Source organism: Tamandua tetradactyla, chromosome 14 (genome assembly GCF_023851605.1).
Source record: "Tamandua tetradactyla isolate mTamTet1 chromosome 14, mTamTet1.pri, whole genome shotgun sequence".
In the NCBI taxonomy this organism is placed as follows: domain Eukaryota; kingdom Metazoa; phylum Chordata; class Mammalia; order Pilosa; family Myrmecophagidae; genus Tamandua; species Tamandua tetradactyla.
Genome location: NC_135340.1, coordinates 67,291,892 through 67,315,374, shown reverse-complemented (window position 1 = coordinate 67,315,374; position 23,483 = coordinate 67,291,892). Strand labels below are relative to the sequence as shown.

Sequence of the window (23,483 nt, the reverse complement as noted above, 5' to 3'; positions counted from 1 at the left end):
GCAGGTTGAAAGACTTTCCTGTGAAGTCTCTGGACTGTGTTTTTCTTATCCTGCCCAGTATGTGGCGCTTGTCTGACTGCAGGTCCCACCAGCGTAAGATGATGCAGTACCTTTAACTTTGGCAGACTCTCCCTGCTGGGGGCTTGGTGGAGACAGAGGAGAGGTTGTAGGCTGGTTTTAATGGCTTCAAATCGTCAAGCCCTGGTGTCTGAATTCCTTGATGGAGGGATTCCACCTGGGTGGGGCTTCACCCCTCCCCTGGGGAAGGCACAGGCTCCAGATAAACCCCCAAAAGAGCTCACTTCTGCCTATGCCTGGGGCAGTTGCAGCCTGAAAAGTCCTGCTGCTGTATCCAGAGGCAGTCATGCCTTTGTAGATACATAGCCACAAAAACCTCTGTTTCCTTCTTTTTTTTTTCCCCCTTTTTCTGTCAGTCCTGCCCCCTTGGTGCAGGGGCAAAAATGAGCAACCTCTGCTTTGATCAGGTTCACCTAAGCTGGAGGCCTATTTTTAGTAGTCAGAATTTGTTAATTAGTTCCACAATTGGTGTTTGATTGTGCCCAGTCCCTGCTGCTGGTAAAGTCCTTTCTTTTCCCCTCTGGGAAGTGGCCTGTGGGGGTGGGGCGCCAGCCGCCGCAGCTTTGGGAACTCACAGTTCTGGGGGATGCTCGCAGCCAGGCCAGCTGGTCTGGACTGGGATATGCTGGGTGTCTGGTCACTGACGTGGCCCCAGGAGCTGTTCTGTACTGTTTCTGGTTATTTAGTAGTTGTTCTGGAGGACAAACTAAAATGCGCACATTGTTAAGCCACCATCTTGACCTAATATTTCTTTAAGAGATGTTTTTTCCCTTTCTATCTGAAAACTGGATAGTATTGATTACTTTAGTTTGCTGTATTCATGCTCCATTTTGAGTAGTAGAGTGAATAAATTTTGTTGAGCAAGTTTTACAAATGGATTTTTTTGATACAAATTATTTAGTTATATACAATTAATCTTGAAACAGTGAAAAGATATCCGTGCTCATGCCAGCTCAACAATAAAGAGCCTTGTGCATATGCATTTTTGTTTTTGGTTGGTTGTTTTTTTTCATGGGCAGGCACTGGGAATCGAACCCGGGACTCTGCCTGCTGAGCCACTGTGGCCCGCTCCATATGTATTTTTGGAGGTTTAACTTCAGGTAAATTCCTTAAAGTGGGATTACTGTGTCAAAAAGTAAGTACAAACATAGTTTAGGTAATGTGTAGCAAGTTAGGTTTTACTAAATTCCCTCCAGTTTGTGTTTCTACCTGAAATGTTCAAGAATGCCTGGTTCCTCACAACCTCACCAACAGAATGTGTAGTCTTCCTTTTGAGTTTTTCCTGATCTGAAAGTATCTTAATGTTGTTGTAATTTGCATTTCTATAATTGTGGGTGTCTTTGAATGCATCTTTTCATGTATTTAAGGGCCATTTTATTGTATTTTAATTAATTAATTAATTTTTTTGGGGGGGGCAGATGCATGGTCCAGGAAATTATCCATTTTTATGTTGAATTGTCTGTTCATGTCTTTTTTTCCATTTTCCCGTTGAGTTTTTGACACTCAATTTTTAAGAGTTTTATCTATATATAACAAACATACATATGTACATACATGGTATATTAGCCCTTCTCTGTTGTATATATTAAAATATTTTTATCTATTATTTTGGAGGGGTGCATGATCTGGGAAACAAACATTTATCTCTTTTTATGTTGAATTGTCTGCTCATGTCTTTTTTCCATTTTTCTGTTGGGTCTTTAGCCTTCAGTTTTTAAGAGTTTTATTTATACATAACAAACATAGATATGTACATACATGGAATATTAGCCCTTTGTCTGTTGTATATATTGCAAATATTTGCCCCCAGTTTGTCAGTTGTCTTTTTTCTTAACAGGTGAAACTTGGTTTAATCTCTTGTAATCAGTTAATGTTTAGACATAGAATATACAGAAACATAAATTAGTTTAAAAACACTAACTGTTTATAACCGTAATATTGCCCTAACCTACATATTACAGGTGAAACTTTGTTTTATCTTTGGAACACCCTTAATTGTTGGACATCGAAGTAGGGCAACATGAATTGGAATGAAATGCTTTCACAGCATTTACCCTATGTCCATCCTACATATATCCAATGTGAATCAACAAATTTTTTAAAAGATTACTTGGGAAACTTGGTTTAAACTTGAACTCAGTTAACATTTGGGCAGAGAATGTAGAGAACGTGAATTAGAATGAAACACTAAGAGTTTACCTAACCACAACTCTTACGTTATCCCCATCCTACATTTATATGTAATTTTTTCTTTTTTATTACAATTTTTTAATCATCACAATTGACTTATTTTTTCTTTTTCGTGAAAAATAACATACAAAAAAGCAATAAATTTCAAAGCACAGCACAATTAATTGTAGAACAGATTTCAGAGTTTGGTTATGGGTTACAATTACACAATTTTAGGTTTTTACTTTTAGCTGCTCTAATATACTAGAGACTAAAAGAAATATCAATACAATCATTCAGCAATCATACCATTTGTTAAACCCTACCTTCTTGGTATAATTCCACCATCACCTTTGATTTTTCTCCTGCTGTTTAGGGTTATTTGGGCTATGTCCATTCTGACTTTTTCATGTTGGAAGGGACTGTCGATAATATGGGTTAGGAAGATGTAACTAGCTGATGTTCTGGAAAAGGCTGCTTCCTCTGCATTTCAGGGCTTAACTGGCCAGGGACCCATCTGCAGGTCGTAGGTTTCTGGAAAGTTACCCTCGTGCATCGAACCTTTATAGAATCTTATATAACAACCTAGGTGTTCTTTAGGATTGGCAGAAATGGTTTTGGTTGGGGTTTGGTAGGCTATGATATATGATAACAATGTCTAACTGAAGCTTGCACAAGAGTGACCTCCAGAGTAGGTCTTGACTGTATCTGAACTCTCTCAGCCACTGATACCTTATTTGTTACACTTCTTTCCCCATTTTAGGTCAGGTTGACATTGTTGATCCCACGGTGTCAGGGCCAGGCTCATCCCTGGGAGTCATTTCCCACACTGCCAGGGAGACTTTCACCCCTGAATGTCATATCCCATGTAGGTGAGCAGGCAGTGATTTCACTTGCAGAGTTGGGCTTAGAGATAGATCACATCTGAGTAGCAAAAGAGGTCTTTCAGAAGTAACTCTTAGGCATATGTATAGGTAGGCTAAGCTTCTCTGCTACATACTTAAGCTTCACAAGAGCAAATTTCAAGATCAAGGTCTTAGTCTATTGATTTGGGTGTCCCTAATGTTTGACACAGTATCAGGCATTTCCCAGTGGTAACGTTAAGTAGTTCCATATTTTTTCTCCCATCCCTTAAAGGACCTTGCCGATACTTTTGATTATCTGCTTAATATACTCTGGGAGTTATCCAGGCATTACATTTAGCTATACAGGGCTAAAGGTCCTCATTCTTATTCTAGTCTCCCTGTGTTTGGATTGTTTAAATGATCTATCCAGACAGGTTGAGTTAGTTATGTGCTACAGAAAATTTAGTTTCTGGACAAAATAAACATCCATCTACAGTATACAATCAGTAGCTCACACTATCATCAAATATTCATCACCATGACCATTTTTAGAACAATTGCATCACTTCAGAAAAAGAAATAAAAAGGGAAAAGAAAAAACTCATACATCCCATACCCTTTACCCCTCCCCACACTGACCACTAACTAGTATTGCAATCTACCCAATGTTTTTTACCCCTTACCCCCGATCCTCATTATTTATTTTTCCCTATTTTTTTACTCATCTGTCCATACCCTGGATAAAAGGAGCAACAGGCACAGGGTTTTCACAATCACACGGTCATATTCAGTCATCTTCAGGAATCAGGAAATCAGTTCAGCAGTTTCACGTACTTCCCTCTAGCCACTCCAATACACCATAAACTGAAAAGGTATATTTATATAATGTGTAAGAATAACCTCCCTGATAACCTCTCGACTGTTTGAAATCTCTCAGCCACTGAAACTTTATTTTGTCTCGTTTCTGTCTTCCTCCTTTTGGCCAAGAAGGCTTTCTTAATCCCATGATGCCCTGCTCATCCCAGGAGTCCTGTCCCACATTGCCAGGGAGATTTATACCCCTGGGAGTCATGTCCCGTATAGAGGGCAGGGCAGTGAGCTCACCTGTAGAGGCCGCATCTGAGCAACGAAAGAGGTTCTCTGGGTGTGACTCTTAGGCGTAATTATTAAGTAGGCTTGGCTTCTCCTTTGCAGTAATAAGTTTCAGAGGGTTGAACCCCAGATCGAGGACTTAGCCTATTGAATTGAATATCCTCACTGCTTGCTATAATATCAGGAATTCCCCAGATGGGGAAGTTTAATATTTCCTCCTTTCTCCCCAGTGTCCCAAGGGGACTTTGCAAATACTTCTTTATTCAATGCCGAAATTATTCTGGGATATATTGGGGCATCACACAAGCTTGTACAAACCAGCAAGAACGCCTACCCTATTCAAGATTCTATGTAATTATGGTGTTCAAGTAAGCTGACCATACAGGTTAAATTAGATAATGTGCTATCCAAAATACAATTGTTTTTTCCCAAAATATATATTTTGTACCAAATAAATGTCTTTCTCTCTCTGGTCTCACACAGAAGTTGAAGTTTTAAAATATGGACCATATCATCCTTCACCCTGTATTCTAATTTACCTTAGTCTTATCCGAATTAGCTTCATTCGTATCTCTATTCCAAGTTTGATTGGTTTTTCAGCTTTTTTTTTTCAACAGTTGCCATATGGGGTAATGCTGACTTTCATAGCTTCAGAACTCTTGAGTCTCAGGTGTCACATAAATACCCAAAGTTTCAGGGAACAACCAGATTATAAACAAATATCTCAGTATCTCAGAATTTAGAAATAACATTACATTTCAGTTGTCTTTTGAGTTTGTTTATGGTGGGATTTTTTCACATACAAATTTTTAAAAATATTTTTATTGACAAAATAACATACAAATACAAACAGTCTTAACATACAAACATTCCATATATGGTATACAATCAGTGACTCACATTATCATCACATAGTTGCATATTCATCACCACAATCATTTTTTAGAACATTTGCATCACTCCTGAAAAAGAAATAAAAAGAAAAAACTCATACATACCATACCCCTTGCACTTCCCTCTCATTGACCACTAGTATTTCCATCTACCCAAAATATTTTAACGTTTGTTACCCCTATTATTTTTTTATTTTTTACTCATCTGTTCATACCCTAGATAAAGGGAATATCAGACACAAGGTTTTCATAATCACACAGTCGCATTTTAAATTTTATATCTTCATACAGTCATCAAGAAACAAGTCTTCTGGAGCACAGCTCTACATTTCCAGGTACTTCCCTTTAGCCACTCAAATACACCAAAAACTAAAAAGGGATATCTATGTAATGTGTAAGAATAACCTCCAGGATAACCTCTTGACTGTGTCTGAAATCTCTCAGCCACTGACAACTTTGTCTTATTTCTCTCTTCCCCCTTTTGGTTAAGAAGGTTTACTCAGTCACTTGATGCTGGGTCCCAGCTCATCCTGGAATTTCTGTCCCACATTGCCAGGGAGATTCACACCTCTGGGAGTCTTGTCCCATGTAGGAGGGGAGGACAGTGGGTTCCCTTGCTGTGTCAACTTAGAGAGAGAGGCCATGTCTAAGCAACGAAAGAGGTTCTCTGGGGGTGACTTTTAGGCATAATTTTAAGTAGGCTTAGCCTATCCTTTGCAGAAATGTTTCATAGGGGCAAACCCCAAGATTGGGGGCTTGGCCTATTGATTTGGTTGTCCCCACTGCTTGTGAGAGTATCAGAAATTCTCCAGATGGAGAAGTTGAATCTTTCCCCACCATGCAAATTTTTTAACCTTTACTTTTAGTAACTCTGAATTTTGAGTTAGAAGACCTTCCCCTACAGTAAGATGAAAGAGGAATTCATCCACATTTCCTTCAAATCCTTATATTGTTTCATATTCTACACTTAGATCCCTGATCCATTTGGAGTTTATTCCTTTGTGTGATGTGAGGTATAGATCTAAATTTATCTATTTTTTCCAACTGGGTACCCTGTTATCCTAGCACTGTTTCTTAAGAAGTCATCTTTGCCCCAGTTATTTGAGTTGCCTCCTTTATGATGTTCTCAGGTCTGTTTCTGGACTTTGATTATTTCCTTTTCCCTTTGTTTATTCATGTACCAGTACTACATTGTTGTTGGTTGTTTTTTTTTTTTTTTTGCATGCGCAGGCATGGGAAATTACACATTGTTTTGAGTATAGTAGCTTTATAGTATGTTTAAATGTGTGGTACAGCTAGACCCCTTTATAGTATCTTTTTCAGTATTTTCCTGGCTATCCTTGGATGTTTACTTTACATATAAACTTTTGTATACTGATTTTCAGTTTATCTAATTCCATTAAAAATAAAGCTGAGGGTGGGCCACAGTGACTCAGCAGGCAGAGTTCTCACCTGCCATGCCAGAGACCCGGGTTCGATTCCTGATGAAGCCCATGCAAAAAAAAAAAAAAATTAAATAAAAAAAAATAAAGCTGACTTTTGAATAATAACATGAAGAAAGGAAGAGTGTAAGCCCTTCAGATATCTGGGCAGAGAATCTTTTAGGCAGAGAGAACAGCGATTACCACAGCCATACAAAGCCTTGTGGGCTGTCCTAGCAGATATAACTTTTCCTCTGTGGGTTTGGAACCAAAGGAATTGTGTCATCTGACAGCTGTGTTAAGAATAGACCATAGATTCCTGCCAAAAGTGCATGTTCTGAATCTAATCATGAGGAAACATGAGACAAACTGAAAATGAAGAGCATTCTGCAAAAATAACTACTCCATACTATTCAAATCTATCAAGGTCAAAGCAGTAAAAGGAAGGCTAAGAAATACTTAATGATTAATAGAGACTAAAGAGACATGACTACTAAATACAATGAGTGATCTGTACTGGATCCTAAAGTATGGGGTGTGATAACTATTTAGAATACATTGCTAAGATAATTGAGAAATTGGAATATAGACTATGGATTAGATACTAGAATTATATCAACATTAAATTTCCTGGTTTTGATCATTGTGGTTATGTAAGAGAATGTCTTTGATGTTAGGAAGTATTTTCTAAATATGTCAATATCATAAAATATATACATCATTAAATATGTGAGACTATATGACATTCTCAAATGGTTCATAAAATATAAGAATAAGAGCAATAGAATTTTCAAAGCAAATTGGGAAAATCTTAATGATTGATGAATCTGGATAAAGGATATACAGGGGTTCTTTTTTACTATTTTTGCAATTTTCTATAATTTTGAAATCATTTCAAAAGTAAAGCTTCCAAAAAAGAATGGATTATAGAGGGACAAGGATGGACCACACTAGTCTACCACACTACCCACCTCTATCACACTAGTCTTCAGCCTAGGACAACCTAGGACAAGCCATCTAACCTCTCTGCTGTGAGTTCTCCAAAGAGAAGAACATGTCTGTCTTGCTTACTTCAGGAGTATAAATTATATTATATGAAAAACACAGAGCCTCTTTGAAAAACATTAAATAATATTCAAGTATAAGCTGTTATCATCATTGTTATGGAGTCCTGTGTTTGAATTTCCTTTTTATCTTCTTTAGCCTCTCAGCTGGTTTTATTATTCTTGACTCCTGTTTATTGCTCAGTTTTTCCTTAGTGTGGCCCTTTCTTTCATTTGGTTATGTTGTCTCTGACCCTTTCTTTCATTTGGTTATGTTGTCTCTGACCCTTTCTTTCATTTGGTTATGTTGTCTCTGACCCTTTCTTTCATTTGGTTATGTTGTCTCTGAATGCTTCTCTGTCCTAAGGTTCATTGACCTAGTGGAATACCTGGTGTTACAGATTATAAACTCCTTCCTGTTAACAACTAAGACTCAGCTGTCATTTGATGCCTAGTATCCTATTAATGCAAATGCACTTGAAATAATCTATGCTATTGATAAGGAGAAATTCATGCGTGATATATAAAAGTGGATTAATTTATATTAATAATAATTGCATTTTAAGATGTCTGTTCTGTGTCAAGTATGGTGTTAGGCATGTTACTGCTAATCTTCATTACATCCCTGAGAGCAGACATTACCACCCCTGCTTTTTAAGTGGGTAAACTGAGAAAATTAACTTGTTCAGGCTAGAGAGCTAATAGATGATCTCTGGGAGCTGGTGTTTGAATATAGCTCTGAGATTCTAAAGCTTTTTCTCTCATTTAATTTTGTTACTTCAGTTATATGCCCTATGTTGTAGTTTGCTAGTTGCTGGAAAGCAAAATACCAGAAACAGAAGGTCTTTCAAAAGGGAGATTTATTAAGTTGCAAGTTTACAGTTCTAAGGCTGTGAAAAATTTCCAAATTAAAGCACAGCTATAGAAATGCCCAGTCTAAGGCATCCAGGAAAATATACTTGGTTCAAGAAGGCTGATAACTTTTAGGGTTTTTCTCTTAATTGGAAAAGCACATGTGGCTAGCTTTCTCTCAAGGTTTCTTGTTTCATGAAACTCCCCTGAGGGGTGTTTTCCTTCTTCATCTCCAAAGGTATCGGGCTGCATGGGCTTTCTAGCTTTTTCTAAAATGGTTCCCTCTTTTTTTTTTTTTAACATGAGCAGGCACCGGGAATTGAACCCGGGTCCTCTGGCATGGCAGGCAAGCATTCTTGCCTGCTGAGCCACCGTGGCCCACCCTAAAATGGTTCCCTCTTAAAGGGCTCCAGTAAGCTACCCTACCTTGAATGGATAGAGATACATCTCCATGGAAACCATCTAATCAAAAGTCACCACCCACAATTAGGTGGGACACACGTCCATGGGAACAATAAACGAACTACCACCCAGCAATATTAAATGAAGATTAAAGGGCATGGCTTTTCTGGGATATACCACAGATTCAAACTGGCACACCCTATAACATTTATTCCCTCAAATTAACATCCATTCTTTTTCTGCACCTTTTATTCAGCCTAAATTATCCTTCCGCATGTTCCTTTTTTTTTCTTTTTTAATTTTTTATTGATAAATCTTCACACACATACTTTCCATACATGGTGTACAATCAGTGGCTGGCAATATCATCACATAGTAGTGTATTCATCACCATGATAATTTTTTAGAACATTTGTTTCACTTCAGAAAAAGAATTAAAAAGAGGGCAGGCCACGGTGGCTCAGCAGGCAAGAATGCTTGCCTGCCATGCCAGAGGACCCAGGTTCCATTCCCGGTGCCTGCCCATGTAAAAAGAAAAAAAAAAAAGAAAAGAATTAAAAAGAAAAAACTCATCATACCATACCCGGTACCCCTCCCTCTCACGGACTGCTAGTATTTCCATCTATCCAATTTATTTTAACCTTTGTCCCCCCTATTATTTATTTATTTTTTATCCATATTTGTTACTCATCTGTCCATACCCTGGATAAAAGGAGTATCAGACACAAGGTTTTCACATTCATACAGCAACATTGTAAAGGTTTTATCTTTATACAAACTCCTTCAAGGATCAAGGCTACTGGAATACAGCTCAACAGTTTCAGGTAATTCCCTCTAGCTATCCCAGAACACTATAAGGTAAAAAGGGATATCTATGTAATGCATAAAAATAGCCTACAGGTTAGCATCTCGACTCTCTTTGAAATTTCTCAGCCACTGACACTTTATTTTGTCTCATTTCTCTCTTCCCCTTTTTGGTTAAGAGGATATTCTCAATCACTTGATGACAGTTCCCGGCTCATCCTGGGATTTCTGTCCCACATTGCCAGGGAGATTTACACCCCTAGGAATCATGTCCTACATAGGCTGGAAGGCAGTGAGTTCACCTGCTGAGTCGGCTTAGAGAGAGAGGCCACATCTGAGCAACAAAAGAAGTTCTCTAGGGGTGACTCTTAGACCTAACTTTAAGTAGGCTTATCCTGTCCTTTGCAGAAATAAGGTATTTAGGGGCAACCCCCAAATTCAAGAGCTCAGCCTGTTGATTTGCTTGTCCCTACTGCTTGTGAGAATATCAGAAATTCTCCAAATGGGGAAGTTGAATATTTTCTCCTGTTTCCCCAGTCCCCCAAGGGGACTTTGTAAATACTTCTTTATTCAATGCTGAAATTATTCTGGGATATATTGGGGCATCACACTAACCTGGACAAACCAACTAAATCTCATACCCTTTTCAAGATTCCATGTACTTAAGGTGTTCAACTAAACTGACTGTACAAGTTAAGTTAGGAAATGCACTACCCACGATATAAATTTTGCCCCAAATAAACATCTCTCCCTTTAGTTGTACACAGGAGTTGAAGTTTTAAAATATGGGCAGTATTATCCTTTGTGACCCAGCATATGGTCTATCTTTGAGAATGATCCATGAGCACCTGAGAAAAAGATGTATCCTGCTGTTGTGGGGTGTAATGTCCTATAAATATCTGTTCAGTCTAGCTTATTTATTGTAATATTCAAATTCTCTGTTTCTTTATTGATCCTCTGTCTAGATGTTCTGTCCATTGATGAGAGTGGGGAATTGAAGTCTCCAACTATTATGGTCGATGTGTCTATTTCCCTTTTCAGTATTTGCTGTGTTTGCCTCATGTATTTTTGGGGCATTCTGGTTCGGTGCATAAATATTTATGATTGCTATGTCTTCTTGTTGAATTGTTCCTTTTATTAGTAGATAGTATCCTTCTTTGTCTCTTTTAACTGTTTTACATTTGAAGTCTAATTTGTTGAATATTAGTATAGCTACTCCTGCTCTTTTCTGGTTGTTATTTGCATGAAATATCTTTTCCCAACCTTTCGTTTTCAACCTATGTTTATCTTTGGGTCTAAGATGTGTTTCCTGTAGACAGCATATAGAAGGATCCTGTTTTTTAATCCATTCTGCCAGTCTTTGTCTTTTGATTGGGGAATTCAGTCCATTAACATTTAGTGTTATTACTGTTTGGGTAGTACTTTCCTCTACCATTTTGCGTTTTGTATTTTATATGTCATATCTAATTTTCCTTCTTTCTACACTCTTCTCTACACCTCTCTCTTCTGTCTTTTCATATCTGACTCTAGTGCTCCCTTTAGTATTTCTTGCAGAACTGGTCTCTTGGTCACAAATTCTCTCAGTGAGTTTTTGTCTGAAAATGTTTTAATTTCTCCCTCATTTTTGAAGGACAATTTTGCTGGATATAGAATTCTTGGTTGGCAGTTTTTCTTTTTTAATAATTTAAATGTATCATCCCACTGTCTTCTTGCCTCCATGGTTTCTGCTGAGAAATCTACACATAGTCTTATTGGGTTTCCCTTGTATGTGATGGATTCCTTTTCTCTTGCTGCTTTCAAGATCCTCTCTTTCTCTTTGACCTCTGACATTCTGACTAGTAAGTGTCTTGGAGAATGTCTATTTGAATCTATTCTCTTTGGGGTGCGCTGCACTTCTTGGAGCTGTAATTTTAGGTCTTTCATGAGAGTTGGAAAATTTTCAGTGATAATTTCTTCCATTAGTTTTTCTCCTCCTTTTCCCTTCTCTTCTCCTTCTGGGACCCCCACAACACGTATATTTGTGTGCTTCATATTATCATTCAGTTCCCTGAGCCCCTGCTCATATTTTCCCATTCTTTTCCCTATAGTTTCTCTTTCCTTTTGGATTTCAGATGTTCCATCCTCCAGTTCACTAATCCTAACCTCTGTCTCTTGAAATCTACCATTGTAGGTTTCCATTGTTTTTTTTCATCTGTTCTACTGTATCTTTCATTCCCATAAGTTCTGTGATTTGTTTTTTCAGACTTTCCATTTCTTCTTTTGTTCATTCCTTGCCTTCTTCATGTCCTCCCTCAATTCATTGATTTGGTTTTTGATGAGTTTTTCCATTTCTGTTCGTACATTCTGAATTAGTTGTTTCAGCTCCTGTATCTCATTTGAACTATTGGTTTGTTCCTTTGACTGGGCCATATCTTCAATTTTCCTGGTGTGATTTGTTATTTTTTGCTGGTGTTTAGACATTTGATTACCTTAATTAGTTTATTCTGGAGATTGCTTTCACTTATCTTACCTAGGGTTTTCTTGCTAGATGAGTTTGTTGTCTATCTTTTCTTTGACCTTCAGTTCAGCTTTTTCTGGGCATCTAGCTTAAGTTTTGTTTAATAGAGGGTAATTTTTCAGTTCTTCTTTTCTTGTTTCTTGTCCTGCTTGTAAGGTGCCTTTTCCCTCCCCACCCTTAGAAGGGTCTACATAGGTATTACAGACTCAAGCCGGGTTTTCCTGGACTAAACTGGCCTCCTATCAGGGGAATGAGTCACCTGCGTCAGTTTTCCCTGAGGGTGAGACCCAGCAGGTTGAAAGACTTTCCTGTGAAGTCTCTGGGCTCTGTTTTTCTTATCCTGCCCAGTATGTGGCACTTGTCTGTCTGCGGGTCCCACCAGCAAAAGATGTTGTGGCTCCATTAACTTTGGAAGGCTCTCCCTGCTGGGGGTGTGGTGGAGACAGAGGAGAGGTTGTGGGCTGGTTTTAATGGCTTCAAATTGCCAAGCCCTGGGGTCTGAATTCCTTGAGAGAGGGATTCCACCTGAGTTGGGCTTCACCCCTCCCCTGGGGAAGGCATAAGTGGGAGATAGCCCTGAAAGTAGTCTGTTTCTCCCTATTCCTGGGGCAGTTGCAGCCCGAGTAGTCCCACCACTGAATCCACAGGCAGCCAGGACTCCATAGAAACAGCCACAAAAACCTGTTTCGTTCCCTTTCCTCTTTTTCAGTTAGCCCAATAAGCGACCTCCGCCTTGACCAGTTTCACCTGAGCTGGGGGCCTATTTTTAGTAGTCAGAATTTGTTTATTAATGCCACAATTGGTGTTTGGTTGGACTTAGTCCCTGCTACTGTTAGAATTTCTTTCCTTTCCCTCCGGGAAGCCACCTGTGGGGGAGGGGCGCCCGGCACTGGCTGCCGCAGCTTAGGGAACTCACAGTTCCAGAGACTTGCAGCCGGTCCAGACTGGGGTACGCTGTGTGTCCAGTCACTGTTCTGGCTCCGGGAGCTGTTCTGTACTGTTTCTGGTTCTTTAGTAGTAGTTCTGGAGGACGAACTAAAACGCGCACATTGCTAAGCCGCCATCTTGGCCCGCCCCTCTGGCAGTATTATCCTTTACCATGTATTCTAATACACCCTAGTCCTGTCCAGATCAGCTTCATTCAGATCTCTACTATCTGATCATTCATGTTCCTTCATCTACCTTATTTCTTTCTATCTTTCATGATTCCACTTAAGTTTCACTTAGAATCCCCCTCATTTAAAATCAAACGATTCGTCTTCAGAATTCTCAGTTATATGGGCTACTCATTTGGAACTTACTGAATGCCACTTACTCCATAAGGTTACAGTAGGGATAAAACATAGTACGTATAAAGAATACTACAGTTTTTAACACTGATAAGTATAGTTGTTTACTTGTGTTATGGCATTTTTGTACATTGCATAGACTAAGTACAATGGAATAGAAAATTCAGGTTAACATTAGATAGACTTCTCACCAGAATTGAATGACTTCAGGGCATTCACATGTTTTTATTTCCTAAATAGTGTCGCTGCCTCTCTAAACACAGCATTCACTAGTGCCAGTACCCTCTTTTGTAGTAAATACTTACTTTTCCAAAAATAAAGCCAAATATTGTAAATGTGAACTGATTGTCTAGTATCAACTTTAGAGTTTGCCTTTTCTTCTTAAAACTAATCCAAAGCAGAAATAAGAGAGACAGAGCACAGCAGCTCTGAGTCGTAATAGTGTGGAAAAACATCTCTCTAATGAGAGATAGGGATTAGTCTCAAGTGAAATCACATTTTTAAGTCAACTCAGTCAAAACAAAGCTCTAGAAGAAAACATATTACATTAACTTAATATTTTCTCTTTTGAACAAGGGTCAAATAAAGGGAAAAGCAATTAGATTAATTACCTGTACATAAGTAAAACTATAAATTTTGTTTCAAGTGAACATGTGTATTATAATCTTGAGTTACTGGCCTACCTTTCTACTGGACTTTCAACCACTTGAGGGCACAACTCATGGTTTATTTAACTTGCTCCCCTAGTATTTGCCACAATGTTTAGCACATAGTAGGTTTTGATAAATATTTGCTGAGTAAAATATTTATCTTTTAAAAGATAAAAAGATCGTCCATAATGGAAGAATCTTCCATCTAGTGACCTTATAGGATATTTCCACGAAAAGCCTTTAAAATCTCTTTGTAAAATAGGGTACACGGTACCACCTTTAATGCACATCATTAGCCGTTGTGATGAATTAAAGTGGACTGCTGGTTCTGTCACAGGAAATGGAAGTTTCCTACTTTTGCTCTAGTAGAAATCATAGCCAGAGCAGGAAGATATATTCCCAGGCTTGCTTGTTCATTGAGGTTCTATTTACTTATGGTCAGTAAACATTTATTGAGCATTTGTGATATGTCAGGCTCCGGAATTGGTGCTGGGTATCAAAGATAAAGAAGATAGAAAGTCCCCCTGGGGGACTGGGGAGAAAGGTGGAAAAATTCAGCTTCCCCATTTGGAGAATTCTGATATTCTTGCAAGCAGTGGGGACAACCAAATCAATAAACTGAGCCCTCAATCTTGGGGTTCACCCCTCTGAAACTTATTCCTGCAAAGGAGAGACTAAGTCTACTTATTATTATACCTAAAAGTCACCCCCAGAGAACCTCTTTTGTTGCTCAGACATGGCCTCTGTCTAAGCCAACTCGCCGGGTGAACTCACTGCCCTCCCTCTATGTGGGGGCATGACTCCCAGGGGTATAAATCTCTTTGGAAACATGGGAAAGAACTTCTGAGATGAGCCAGAAAGAACCCAGCATCAAGGGATTGAGAAAGCCTTCTCAACCATAAGAGGAAAGTGAGAAATGAGACAAAATAAAATTTTAGTGCCTGAGAAATTTCAGAGTTGAGAGGTTACCCTGGAGGCTATTCTTACACATTATATAGATATCCCTTTTTAGTTTATGGTATATTGGAATGGCTGGAGGAAAGAATCTGAAACTGTTGAACTGTGTTCCACTAGCCTTGATTCTTAAGGAGAACTGTATAACCATACAGTTTTTAAAATGTGTCTGTGTGATTCTGAAAACCTTGTGTTCTAATGTTCCTTTTATTTAAGGTAGGACAGATGAGGGAAAAAATATGAATAAAAAACAGTAGGGGGGGTTAAGGGGTAAAATAAATTGGGTATATTGGATATATGGAAATACTAGTAGTCAATGAGAGGGAGGGGTAAGGTGTATGGGATGTATGAATTTTTACTCGTCATTTCTTTTTCTGGGTGATACAGTGTTCTAAAATTGATCATGGTGAGCAGCATACAAATTTGTGATGATGTTGTGAACCATTGATTGTATAACATGTGTGGACTGTTTGTGAGTTAAGATGTGTCAATACATTTTTTTTTTTTACATGGGCAGGCATCAGGAATTGAACCCAGGTCTCTGGCATGGCAGACAAGAACTCTGCCACTGAGTTACTGTTGCTCAACAGTATTTCAAATTAAAGGTGTAATAGTAGCTAGTTTTTGAATTCTGAGAAGATCAATACTAGGTCAACACTAGCTTTTGGTCTTATTAATACTAATAGCATTCCATACTGCATTTTCAGACATAAATTGTTAGACATATTTGAGTGAAACCATCTGGCAAGTGGACCATTTGCTCTGGTGATGAGATAGTGTAGTAAGAGCTGGAGATTGTGGGAGTCACCTCTTTATGGGCTTTTAGCCAGTGGACAGTATGAAGTATAGTTTAATTTAAAAATGGTTTCAGTCATTATAATTAAATAGAATTTTCTTCTACATTCTTTTTCTGCATCTCCAAAGATCATCTCCTTTCTCTTCAGAGGTAGTTGACAATACTGTAAGATACTCTCCATGGTAATCCCCTAAAAATAGAATGTTTGATATATATACAAAAAAATTCAGAGGCCCTCTAGTACAGAGTCATACTTAGCTCTCTAATTTAATGTTGATATCTTCTCCCTCTCTGTTCATTGTTAACTTAGAAGTAATTATTCTTATTAGAAAATAGTCTTAAGTTTCTTTCCACATTGTTGCATGTATGAACCAGCAGAAACTCACTGTATATGACTGATGAGAACAGAGAGAAAATATTGTTAATCACATTTAGAAGTGGGCACCACTGGAAGTTACTCTTCTTTGTTTTGCAGAGATGAACGAAATCAGTCCATCATTGTAAGTGGAGAATCTGGGGCAGGAAAAACAGTCTCAGCTAAGTATGCTATGCGGTACTTTGCAACTGTGAGTGGTTCTGCCAGTGAGGCCAATGTTGAGGAAAAAGTCTTGGCCTCCAACCCCATCATGGAGGTAAGATAGCAGCATCCTTGACCTTTTTACTGTGTTGTCTTCTCTTGTTAATAAAACATGCCAAAAAATTTATTGACCCAACACTTGCCTGAAATTTTGAAATCTCCTAGCCAATAAAAATAGGAAAATAATTCCTAGAAATCTAGAAAAAGTAAAAATTCGGTAAGGAAGACATTTTCAGTAAAGCCCAGCTGTAGAACAACTGCTTTAGTCCATAATCCTGCATTTATTTATTTTTTATAATAAATAAATAATATATTATTTATAAATATTATAAATAATTACTTTATATATTTATATAATAATATATATTATATAAATATTATTTTATAATAATAATAATATAATCCTATCACTGATGAAGCAGTGCTTCTTCTTATAAAGTTTCTTTTCTCCTAGTTACTTGACTCATATCTAGTACTTCTTGTACAGGTTACTAATTTCCCCCCGATTCTGAGTTCTTATTTATGTTCGTTCAAAAATGTACAATTCACTATGCTCATATGTGAATGAGTTTCATAATGCCTTTGCCAACATTTCATTTTCTGAACTTATTCCAACCTGTTTAGCTAAACATTTTTTTCCATATTTGATCATTATAAACTTAAGCAATACATTTGTAAACATTTATGTATTTTTTTGTTTTGTCAAGTACATCCCATAACTTTAGGTTAGAAAAAGAAATTTAATATCAATAAATTTATAAGAGGGAAAACTATGAAAGCATATCCTTTTAAAAGTAGAAATACTTATTCCAAAGAAAAGTGAACTAGTTGTATGAGTGAGAATTTGAGTATGAAGTGTTTGTAACTAGAAAACTATTTGTCTGTTAATATGATTTTAGAAAAGTTATATTTTGTAAGAAGTCCCATTAGATGGAGAGAAATGAGTTTGGACGTGCAGAAACAAACCTTTCTTGTTAAAAATTCAAATCACGTCAAAAAGCGAGCATTTTTATTTCTGTTTTTTTTTCCTTTGTCAAGCCTTATTTGTCACCCAAACACAGATGGAGTTAGAACTGGCCTGGTGCACCTGTGGTACAAGTGGTTTTTGCATTATCTGTCCAGAGGTAATTGTGTCTGGTTTGCAGTGCTGTGTGTGACATTACAGAATGCTGTGACCCCTTGCCTATAGGACTGTCCCCTAGAGCAGCAGGACTTCTGTTCATGGGATCAAAAGGCCAAGACATGCCATGGAAGTTGAGAGGCCTCCTGAGTTGGACTCATTATGGAAAGGAATCTGGAAAATTTCTGAAATGATATGGACCACCCTCCACCAATGGAGAATGGTGGAGATTTTAAGGAAATATGAATATTTTGAAAGAATTTGAGCTGCAGGTATAGTGCTGGATATCACTGGTATTAATGTTAGGGAAATACAATTTGTTGGGCCAGTTTTTGTTTTACGGTCAGAAAATAACAGGGCTTTGCTTCCTATCGTTGTTTTAACTGTTTTTGGTCATAACAACAAATTCATGGCAACAGTTTGTGCCATTCTGATCCCTATTATTGAAATACCCAAAGTTCTTGTTAGGAATGGCGTCAGAGAAGCCCATCTATCTGTTCTAGGCCTATACCATATAATAGTAGAATTTGAAGTTAGCAACTTACGTATAGAATCACTCAGAGTATTTCAAAGGTTGAATGAATAATTTTATGACTGTTATATTTCCTTTCAAAAAATAGCTATGTTGGATTTTATATAACACAGATTTGGGTTGTGTTAATTGGAATAAACTAAAAATATAGAATGGCTACAGTTATTACTTTTTTTAAAAATATAAAACTATTGGCCACTGTTCACCAGTATTTACAATAAATGGAACGATATGCAGTTGGGTAACATTCTGATTACAATGAAATTATTGTTTTTCCTGGCTTCTACTGAACCAGTAACCCAAATACTGAAAAGATTGAGCCTACATGTAAGGAATACGTTGGGGGTAAACAAAAATATGAAGGTCAGCAGTTTAGATTACTAGTCTGTTTATCCATTTACGCCAACAAGTCTTAAATTGCAACATCTTTAACCATCTGATTAGGTTTCTATGAATCATCACATTTTTAATCAATACAACACAGGGATTTTTAACTTTCCATAAAGGGGTGATGCTCTAGAAGGAACCTTTAAATGGCCTTTTAACTAAGCCTTGGTTGGCTGATGGAAACACAACCATGTTTACCTTGTCTTCTCATCTGGATGGGGAGATTATTGGTTGTGGTAGAGTTTCTTCTCAGAGTTTTGCAAATATTTTACATTTATTTGACTAAAGATATAGACATGGATTTTGCTCTGGGCTGCTTTAAATTATATAATTTAAATTATTTATATTTTATTTAAATTGTCCAGTTAATTACTAAATTGTCTATTTGGTTTGAAAGTTTATGACTTTAGGAAAATTTTCAGTTTAACTTGAAGTTATTTCTTGCTCAGAATGATGGCATTATAGAAGCACCATGGATTTATCTATGTTTGTCAAATTCTGTTTTTTTTTAATTGATTTTTTTTCTATGAATGTAAAAAATAATACAAAATAAAAATGTCGTATGAATTTATACACACGTGCACACCCACAAATAAACAAAAAAACCCAGAATGATCTCCTTAGGCATCTATGTGGCTAAACATAAGTTCTGATTCAGTAATGACTATGGAAATTATCCCCACATTTAGAAAAACTGTTCTCTAATGCAAAGGAAATAATATACCATGGTATCAAATGTTCTTTTCTGATAAATGATGCAACTACAGAAGGCTTTTATTTGTTCAAAGTAACCAGTGTTATTGATGTAAAAATATAACAAAACCAGTACCCCCCCCAAAAAAACTAACAACTCCCCTAATAATTCTGCTCCAAAACAAACAGCACACTTGACTTCCATTAGAATACATATATGTATATGTGTATATATGTAAATATATATATAAAGCTATGCATTAACTTAGACAAGAATGCCAAGTTAGTCTCTCTTTATAAAAAGCAATTAGAATTTGAGGACACTTCATGTTTGCTTTTTCTGTTAGCACCAAGTCTCCTTCATCTGAATCTTTCCGTTCCATGAGAAACATTAATTCTTCACTGCTATCTTTGGCACCAATTATGCATTCAGGATGAAGACCTCTAGCAAAAGCCTCTTGGTTTGTTGGCAGTAATTCTTTTCTTCTTTGATTTTCTGTCATCAGATTCATTGTCAGATAAAGATTTTCTTTTTGTATCATCTTTTTCTTTACCAGCTTTTTGAGAATTAAGAAATACTTCAGTTAACTCTAGGCAATCTAAATTTTCTTCAGGCCCCCAAATGTTGTCAATATTTGTAAATCCCTTTCACTTCAGGAAATACTCCAACTTCCCATTCATTATTTGTCAATCCAGTACTTTTTCTACCACGTATTCTTCAGTCTTTGCCTCTTCAACTTTTTGCCCTTTCCATTCTGCTTCTTTCCTATTTTTTGCAATGTGGTTTTATTGGAGGCCATTTTTTATTGTAGACTTGAAGAGCTATTATTCACTGCCTCCGAGCTCCTCTAGGTTCCAGATCTGCCAGATATTACTTTTTAATATATATTTATAAGGAGTTTGCCATTTGCTGGGGTTAAACAAAGATAAGAGTATCAGTTATCCTTTGCTCTACTTCCTTCTATATTATTATTTAGTCCATTTACTGGAATTTAGATTTAAAAAAGCTTGATAAAGAGTTGGAGAACTAGTTTTCAACAACTGCAAAAGTGGGCATCCCAATTTGAAAGGTTAAAATGAATATGAGGGGGTGGGCCACAGTGGCTCAGCAGGCAGAGTTCTCACCTGCCATGCTGGAGACCCGGGTTCAGTTCCCAATGCCTGCTCATGCAGAAAAAAAAGGAATATGGGGCTGAAGAATGTTGACAAAGGGGCTGTGATATAGGAAGAAAATGTAGGTAAAATATTGTTTATGTAGCCTCAAAAATTTGTAACTTTAAACCTGCTTCAAGACTATACATCTATATTAGAGCCTTTTAATGTGCTATTAAAAAAAAAAAGATGTCTAGGTCTCCCATGAGCTGCTGAAATTTCTAGTTGGATAATGAACATCAAACATAATTAACATCATAGTCCAGTGACTAAAGGGATTTACATATTATCCTGAAGAAAACAAGCTCCTCATCTTCAGCATATGCTCCTTTTATAATATTTGAATGATGCACAAGGAAATTATTCTTATTGCCCTGTTTCCTCACATTTTCTTTTTCTCCCTTTTCTCCTCGAAATTTTCATCCTCAGATGAGGGCAGGAAAGATTCTGGGGCAGACTGGGTCTTAATAGATTCTTTTTCATCTTCAATAACCATAATTAAAGATTCTGGTCTCTGCTTAGTAAAGAAGAGTAACTTACTAAACATTTGGGCTAAAATCAATAGTAAATTAGGATCATAAAATTCCTCCCTTCCTTTAGCAGTCTCTTGCTCATTAAAATGAACATAGCATTACGAAAGGCTATCATGAATATAGTATTTATAAGGCAGAGGGAGAAATTAGGGGAAATGAACAAAAGGTTTTTATATAGAGACCCTTCTTTCCATATCAGGTTCAGGGATTAAAATCATATATATGTTTATTTATTTTTATTATTATTACTTTTTTTCATATATATTTATTTTTGAGAAGAAACATCCATTCCATTCAATTTCACTTGGAGACACTAAGCCTTCTGAGAGAGATGAAATGATGACGAGTTGGTAGTAGGGCCTTATCTGATAACCATGTCCTTGATCTTCTGTTTGCTACTTTGACTATTCTTTGCTTTATGTTTAAATATACTTTATGGAGAGACAAAGGATCTGTTTTGACCCTAGCTTCCTTACTATCTCTTCTCACAGAGGGTAGTTTAGCTTTCTCAGGCTGGCCACCTGGTCCCCACCCTGAGTAATTGGGAGAAACATGACATATGGAAGATGGGATAAGAGTGAGAGAGGGAGGAGAAACTGTGAACCGCCCTTCCCTACCTTGCTCATCCACTGGCAAGAAAGTGCTTAGAACAGTACCTAGTAAGCACTCACTAAATAATACTACTGCTACTACTTCTACTGCATTTAACCCTTCATCTCCTCTTTGATAGAATATATTATGCTGACAGAAAATAACGCATTTATCATTAATTTCCTTTTCTAATTAAAAGAAAAATAGATGAAATGTGTGGAGACTTTATCTTGTGTTTTTTGTAATATTAAGACAGAAAATATCTGAGTAAATTTTTGAGTAGGTTAAATTTTCTTGGGCATTAACATCCTCCAGTTATTCTTACTTTTCTACATATGCATTTAAACTGTTCATCTGAAATATTGCATTGTCAAAACAAAATAGGTTAGTACATGCCCTCTATTTCAGAGAGTGACTATGCATTTTCTTTGACCAGAGAACCTAATGTGTTGACTTTTGTAACTATATGGTTACTGTTCTCGTTATTTATATTTGTATCACCCTTTAACACTCCAGAGCATTTTCACATCTTCCTTTCTGTTATGGTTTCAGTATACTAGCCCAGATGGTCACAGGCTTTGCACAAGTAAAAGAGTTTAATCTTATATGAAATTAGCTTTTAATTTAATATATGAATTATGTGAACAGTTGCTTTTCTAACCACCTTTTTGTCTGCTTTGCCTTAAAAGAAAAATTTATAAAAACACATTATCTAAATCAGAAAGCAGTATATATGCCATTTAACTGTTTATGGTTGTATGAAAAATTTAACAGAAAGTTACATTCTCTTCATTCTATAGCAGATGTTTTGCAAGTTAGATACAGCTATTGTTTCTGTTCCCCGGCTTCTAAAACAAATACCATACAACAGGTTGGCTTACACAATGGGAATTTATTGGCTCATGATTTTGAGGCTAGGCAAATCCCAAATCAAGGCATCATCAAGATAATGATTTCTCCCCAAAGACTGCATTTTGGAGCTAGTTGCCAGGGAACCTTGGTCCTTGGCTTTTCTGTCACATGGCAAGGCACAAGGCCGCCTCTCTTGGCTTCTCCTTCCTCTTCCTAGTTCTGTTGACTTCGATCTTCTGTAATAGAATTAAGGCTCATCCCAATTCAACTGGGCCTCACCAAAAGGTCTTATTTACAATAGTTTCATACCCACAGGAATATATTAAGGTTGAGGACATATTTTTCTGGAGTCACTAAAACTGCCAAAATCCAAAACCAAATTTTATTCTTTCTGAAAATGGCATTTGATTTGAGTGGATAATACTGATACACAATTGAACTGGGCTCAGGTTACTACAAGATAAGATGACAAGAACTTCTGATTAAAGAGACCCTGAATGAAAGAGCCACGTTTCCAGGAATATGTTAATTGTGCTTTAACTAGCTTTTTTATATAAAACAGACTAATTCTTTCTAGAAATCAAAACCTTGATGTTTAACCAAGAGGGCTAATGCCTGGCAACTCCTAACCCCATCCATTCTGCTTTGCTGGCATGAATGACTGTGTTAAGTTGCCTTAAATGGTATATGAAAATCTCCCAACTGCTGGGCTCAGGTTTGCTGTTTCTGAAAATCATTTTTGTGAGAGTAACAAGACAGATAAGAACTATTAACATAATATCTATGTAGTTGTGTGGTGGACAAAATATATGCCAGTACCTGCAGGGGCAAAATTGATTCTGTTCTTAAAATAATTATTTTTAAAAAATTGTGTTTTTACTTTCTCTCCCTCAACAAATCTTGTAAATGTCATGCCATGAATTGCACTTCTGAAGTCCTGTTTTCTCTCTTGCTTCTTAGTCAATTGGAAATGCTAAAACAACCAGGAATGATAATAGCAGCCGTTTTGGGAAGTATATTGAGATTGGTTTTGATAAAAGGTATCGAATTATTGGTGCCAATATGAGAACTTACCTCTTAGAGAAATCCAGAGTGGTGTTCCAGGTAAGCCGGGCGTGTACATATATGGCCTTGTTTTAGATTACTATATAATTCAGAGCGTATGCTTGTTTTTGTGCATTTTACTTCCAGGTGCTCTTAAGTATGTCATGATAACATCACTACAAACTACAATTGGACTAATGAGTGTAAAATGGAACCT

General features: G+C 37.0%; 1 protein-coding gene and 1 pseudogene across 12 annotated transcripts in view; one reads left to right on the top strand and one right to left on the bottom strand.

Annotated features, from left to right (window-relative positions):
* The window catches only part of MYO5A (myosin VA), a 278,306-nt gene that overhangs the window by 126,999 nt on the left and 127,824 nt on the right, over positions 1 to 23,483 (top strand). For 10 of the 12 annotated variants that reach the window (XM_077127922.1, XM_077127921.1, XM_077127920.1 and 7 more), the window contains 2 exons: positions 16,261 to 16,417; positions 23,183 to 23,326. In XM_077127922.1, the coding sequence (XP_076984037.1) occupies positions 16,261 to 16,417; positions 23,183 to 23,326 (301 nt within the window). The other 2 variants (XM_077127928.1, XM_077127929.1) reach the window with 2 other exon arrangements.
* LOC143656519 (chromobox protein homolog 3 pseudogene) lies at positions 19,355 to 19,894 on the bottom strand (annotated as a pseudogene).